Raw genomic sequence first — 6,421 nt, 5'->3', positions numbered from 1 at the left:
TAGGCTTCTTCGAGTTGTATCTTTTTATTCAACTCGGTTCCATGTCTTTCTTAAACGTGTGGATACATAATTTGATTTTTCTAAAGACCGGCTTAAGTAGTTTGTTCATCTTAATTATTAGAAAATACGAATTGAATACTTGAATCATATTATATAAACATATAGTATTAAGATATTATTATTAGGCAGTATTCGAAAGTATATTGTTAATTGCAAAGTAAAACTTCGTGAGAGGGGGAGGGGGGCATCCCATGTGCAATATTCGTGAGATACCTTCCTAGTTAAGCCAACAACCCCACAATATTCGTCGTTATTGCCATTTCTGTTGGTCACTTGTGCTGAAATTAATAACACATTTTAATTATACAATTAGAGGGGTCAATTTTTTTTATTTTTATTCAAAACGAAACTTGAACCTTTTTTAATTGAGAAAACTTTGAATATGAAACCTTTTCCTTTTATCATCTAGTTACGTATATATTATTAACGTATAAACATAAACATAAACAATATAATAAAGAGAAAATATAATATAAATAATTAAACAAATCTAAAAGAAGCTAAAACAACTTGTGCATCTTTTCTCCATGCACTACCACCACCTCTTACTAAATAAAACCACAGGCTTCTACTCTTTCTTCTTTCACTTTCTCTCCGTAACAACTAATCCCACCACAACCATCGGCCTCTAGTGTCACCACCGTCTTCCGCCCATGTCGATATCACCGATCCTCCTCCTCATCTTGGCCGCAGCGGTTCTAGCTCCAACCAAAGCAATAAACCCTAGGAAGCTCACCTCCACCGACACAGCCCCAGGTGGAGCCCTAGATGATCAATTTAAGTGCGGTGGTTGTCCTTGCAACAAGCCTTGCTACACTGCTCCACCGCCGCCGCCGCCACCCAAGAAGCCGTCTCCAACACCTGGCTTTAACTGCCCTCCACCACCCTCATACATTTACATGACTGGTCCACCGGGGAATTTGTATCCAGTCGACCCCTACTCCCACTCGTCCGCCCACCGCCAAATCTTGGTGGCTCCGCCGCTCATGGTTGTCTTCGGAGTACTAGGTGTGCTTGCTTTTTGGTAAAGTGATTATCTCCATAGAAGAATCTTGAAATTCCGGGCAAAGTGATCAAAAGTTGATGTGCACCGTGGACTGTTATTCTGATTCCATGCAAAAAGGAAGTTTTTATGAATCACAACAGTTATTGTCTAAATAATGTAGCATTGCTAAATAATTATATACACTAATATTCAAATTTTATGTTTCTTGTTTGGTTACTTAGTATTGTTAATGTTGATTATCACTGTCATGATCTTCTTGTTGTCCTTTGTAACTTGGAATAATTTGGACCCTTTGAAATCAAAGTGTCCTCTTGATACTTAATTATTAATTAAAGACATTTATTTTTGTTTATTGTTTGAGGTTGCACTTATTATTCCAAATAACACCCACTCATATTGTGTTACACATATCTATACCACTATATAATAGATTTAAAGCGGGGATCTGTTGTAATTTACCTCAAGTTTAAGACGCTTAAAATAAATTTTGTTGCGTTGTATACACATACTCTATGCAATAGTTTCTATTGCGCGAGCCAACCCACTAGCATATATATACGTGTGGTGGGATTCTCTACAAAAGAATAAATTATTATGAGAGAAAAATGCTCGGATAGTCCCTGTGGTTTCACCTATTTTCACCTTTAGTCCCTAACTTTCTAAAATTACTTGAATAGTCCCCAACTTTTCATTTTTTGTTCCCGGATAGTCCCTGGGTCTAACTTCAGTTTGTTTTCTCTGTTAAGAGGGTGTAAAATGACAAAAATACCCTTTCCTTAAAAAGGCCAAGCCACATGGACTATCCGGACACCTTCTTCATTTTTATTTATAAAACCCCACCACCACACTCCATCTTCAACCTCCACCCACCATCACCCTCCTCCACCCTCCACCATCACCGCCACAGAGCTGACAACTGCCATCCACCGCCCAACCTCCCTCCCTGGTAAATGAAGCCGCCACGTGTCGGTGAGTGATGAAATAGGGATTGCATTTCAGTCAGCCTCCACCACCTCATTCATTCCTTTCCTCGTGACTTCCCAAATTTCTGGCATTCATAATCCAAAAACCCTAATTTCTCTCTTCTCTTCTTCAACAACTTATTCTGATTTTTCAATTTTGCTTCACTCCTAACGATTAACGCGCCACAAATTTCGTACGGAGTAACAGTCGCTTCATGATCTCATGATTTGTAAGTAATTTGGTTTTTAAGGTGTTTATTGTAGGATGATAGATAGATGAATTTTGAAGTAGATATGAGTTTGTGATCTGTTACGCATGAGTTAAGACTTTTTCAGCAGCTATTTGTTTGTTGTATCGCTTTGTTTAAGTTTATTGAAGATTTCTGAATTCCAGCTGATCGAAACTTGTAGTTGTAGCGTTGTCTGGTGTTTGTTGTCAAAAACTGAAATGGTGATTTACTTTAGGGCTTGCTAGCGAGCTTCATTTCAATAATTATTAGTGAGTAGTAGTATATGTATAGCCTGTGTATGAAACATATATTGATTGAGATCGAGAGCCGGTTATGAGACATGAGAGCATCTAGTTAGTTGAGGTGGTTATGGTTGTTACCTCTATATACAGAGGATGTATACATACTCTATTACCTCAACTAAGTAGATGCTTTTTAACCGTCTCTCAATCAATATAAGCTACATACACAGACTATACATATACTACTCCCTAATAGTAATTCAGTTGTTTGTGTTTTAGATTGAAGCAAAACAAGTTTATCGTTTTCACTGTGTAAGTCGAGTCAAATTCCTAATCTAGATGTTCATGTTTTGGATCTTATTTAGTTATAAATAATATGAACTCCATGAATTTGTTTGTCTATCTGTAGAATTGGATTCTGTTTGTTGATTATTATTTTTTAATTTTCAGGGTGAGATTTGAATCATTTTCAGTATGAACAAAAACAAAGCACCGTTCATTCCATGACTGTGGCGGTGATGGTGGAGGGTAGAGGAGGGTAGAGGAGGGTGATGGTGGGTGGAGGTTGAAGATGAAGTGTGGTGGTGGGGTTTTATAAATAAAAATGAAGAAGATGCCCGGATAGTCCCTGGGGTTTGGCCTTTTTAAGAAAATGGTATTTTTGTCATTTCATACCCTCTTAACAGAGAAAACAAACTGAAGTTAGACCCAGGGACTATCCGGGAACAAAAAATGAAAAGTTGGGGACTATTCAAGTAATTTTAGAAAGTTAGGGACTAAAGGTGAAAATAGGCGAAACCACAGGGACTATCCGAGCATTTTTCTCTTATTATGAGAACAAAAAAAAACAAACCTTGATCGTTTAATTTGTTTACCAGTGATTCATAATTTTTTTAAAGTAAATTACAAATCTCGTCCTTTATGTTAATACTAAATTGTAAAGCGTGTCCTTTGTCTTTAAAAAGTACAAAAAAAACGTACTTGATATTTGCAAACCCTTACATGTTACCTCCTTTATTCCTAACTCAGTTAGTTTTATGGTTAAATCTGACCAAATGGACCCCACATAAGGGGTATTTTGGTCATTTTACCTAAATGCTAAAATAAATAATCATAAAAACCAATAAATTAATAAAACAATTATCTTTGAAATTATTTGTATACTTATAAATATATGCAGACATATAACATACCCCCTCCTATCTCTCTCTCTCTCTTTCTCTAACAATCCTACCACCACCACCACTTCACCACATATCGACTCCCCTCGCTCTCTCCCTCTCTAACCATCATACCACCACCACAACCCACCTTGCACCACTACCACTTCATTGCAGATCGCCATTGCTACACCACCCACCTTCCGTCATTCTCTCTCTCCCTCTCTCTCTCTCTCTAATCATCGTACCACCACCACAACCCACCTGGCACCATTACCACTTCATTGTAGATCGCCATTGCTACACCACCCACCTGACATCGTTCTCTCTCTCTCTCTCTCTCTCTCTCTATATATATATATATATATATATATATAACTGTTCTACCAAATTTGAACCCTAATTTTCACTTTTTTTAAGTTTATAGAAACATATAGGTATTTTAATTTTTTTAAAACTGTTTTAATTATTATAGATATTTTGAATAAATTAGTAAAATTACCAATATATCCCGATTTAACATTAAAATTTAACTAAATTTAAGGTAAAGAACGTAACGTGTTACGATTTGCAAATATAAAGTATGAATCTCGTCTCTTTTAAAGAAAAATGACACCCTTTGCAATCCGATGTTAACATACAGGACGAGTTTTGTAATTTACTCTTTTTTTTTATTTTACAATATAAAAATTCATAGGTTATGTTTATTAAAACCATTAAACTAATTTGTTAATATATTTTTTTTTAACTTTTAAACTTAGCTACACATATGTAGGTTACACATGAGTTGTGTATTAATTTTATAGATAAATTGACTTTATTAATACTATTTTCGAAGAGAGATGAATGAAATTACATTCCAATCATTTTCTTATATTATTAAAAAATTTAATATTAAAAAGTTAAAAAAAAACTTTTTTTATTCTCATGTTTAAAAAAAGCTGTGTTCAGTCTAAACTTAATGAAAATTCAAAACGTAGAGAACTATAACTTCATGAAAATTCAAAACGTAAAGAACTATAACATTGTGAGTACTGTTACACAATATATCTCTATATTATGGAAAAAATACAAATCCCTTGTATATATGAAATTATGAAGGTAACATCCTACCCACCACTAAAGTACGAACTAGTGTTTACACTTTACAGTGGACCCACTATTATCCCTATTTATTTGTCTGAAGTGAAAACACACAAAATATTTATTAAAATATCATATTAAGAAAGCTTTTTGAGAAAAATGTAAAAATTTTGAAATTCATAAGAAAATAGGACACCAATATATGAATAATATTTTTCCTTTAGAAAAGATTAACTAACAATAAAAGGTGTTAGAGAGATTTAGGTTTTTCAACAGTCTCAAGTTCAATTTTTATTTTTGTGTTACTTTGAGAGATTAGGTAATGATAGATAGAGACTAACCTCTTTGCAGAGGTGTCAGGTTTTATTCTGAGCCTACCCGGGTTTTCGTCCCAACGTGTGTTATGCCAGTGAGTTCTGCTCTTGTGATGACACGACGACTGTCAAGTGACAGCTGGCGGTATAGTTTCCCAGGTGAACGCACAAGCCAAACGCTGAAGCCAATATGAGCCCGGTTAAAACAACATAGTCTAGCCAGAGTGGGGCAACGGACAAGCCAAACTCTGAACGAGTTTTATGTGTTTTTTATGTAGGTGTCGGTATAAACTTAAGTTACGTTTAGACGTAAAAATTTTCCTGAAATGAGTTAGGTTAAATATTAAATGTTTCTATACTTAATATTATGTACGTTTTCGATTGGTTTATATGTTTTAGCGTAAATTTATTTCTTTATCCCGTAATTGAGTCAGTTCAAATATAATATGTTTTGTGCTTATTTTTATGTGTGTTTTCAATTGGTCTACGTTTTGGCGTATTAACCAGTCGGGTCAAATATATTACATTTTCATTAAACGGTACAAATTCAATGTGCTTTACTTTTCAACGTCGCGGCAACGTGCTGGGCGAATTACTAGTTATGAATAAATAATATGACTCTTATATTGTCTATTTAATCATCAAACTACATTATTATTATTATTATTATTATTTCCTACATATACAAAAACCAAATGGGGGAATAGTGCCAGGCAGCTGCCTGGCACTCCCCCATTGGACCAACCCATTTTTAATTTAGTTTTATTCTCACCTTAAAATTACGGTTTTATCCTTTGTTTAAAATTACGTTTTTGCCCCTAATTCAAAATAAAATTATTTTTTTGGCCTCACTCAAAATTTATGCTTTTGCCCTCAGTTCAAAAACACATTTCTAATTCTACTCCCAGTTTAAATTTACGGTTTCGCCCTCCGTCTAAAATTACGCTTTTGCCCCCCTTCAAAATAAAAATATGTATTTGCCCCTAGCTCAAAATTACGATTTTGCCCCCAACTCAAAATTACGTTTTTGCCCACAGTTCAAAATAAAATTATGCTTTTCCCCATAGCTCACAATTATGATTTTGCCCTCAGTTTAAAATTATGATTTCGCCCCCAGTTCAAAATATTTTTACGATTTTGCCCTCTGTTCAAAATTATGATTTTTCTCCCATTTCAAAAATTACGATTTCTCCCCCAGTTAAAAATTATGATCTTGCCATCGTTTTACTTTTTTTTTTTTTGCAAAACGATAGTACTGTTTTATTTTGCTTGGCAGTTAGTTGACTCAATGTAACTTTTATTGTGTCAAGTACTTGTCTAACACTCGCTCATTGGTCTTGACAAATTAGTATTTTACCCTCAAC

At 34.6% G+C, this 6,421-nt stretch overlaps 1 protein-coding gene across 1 annotated transcript; it reads left to right on the top strand.

The window, feature by feature from the left end:
- Positions 1-562: 562 nt before the first annotated feature.
- LOC110941484 (leucine-rich repeat extensin-like protein 6) lies at positions 563-1,389 on the top strand. Its single transcript, XM_022183120.2, has one exon. It carries the CDS (start codon positions 714-716, stop codon positions 1,086-1,088), a length of 375 nt encoding a protein of 124 aa, XP_022038812.1. The 5' UTR covers positions 563-713; the 3' UTR covers positions 1,089-1,389.
- Positions 1,390-6,421: the final 5,032 nt, after the last annotated feature.

This window comes from Helianthus annuus, chromosome 12 (assembly GCF_002127325.2).
Source record: "Helianthus annuus cultivar XRQ/B chromosome 12, HanXRQr2.0-SUNRISE, whole genome shotgun sequence".
NCBI lineage: Eukaryota > Viridiplantae > Streptophyta > Magnoliopsida > Asterales > Asteraceae > Helianthus > Helianthus annuus.
The sequence above is the reverse complement of the archived record's forward strand: the minus strand, read 5'-3'. Positions and strand labels throughout refer to the sequence as shown.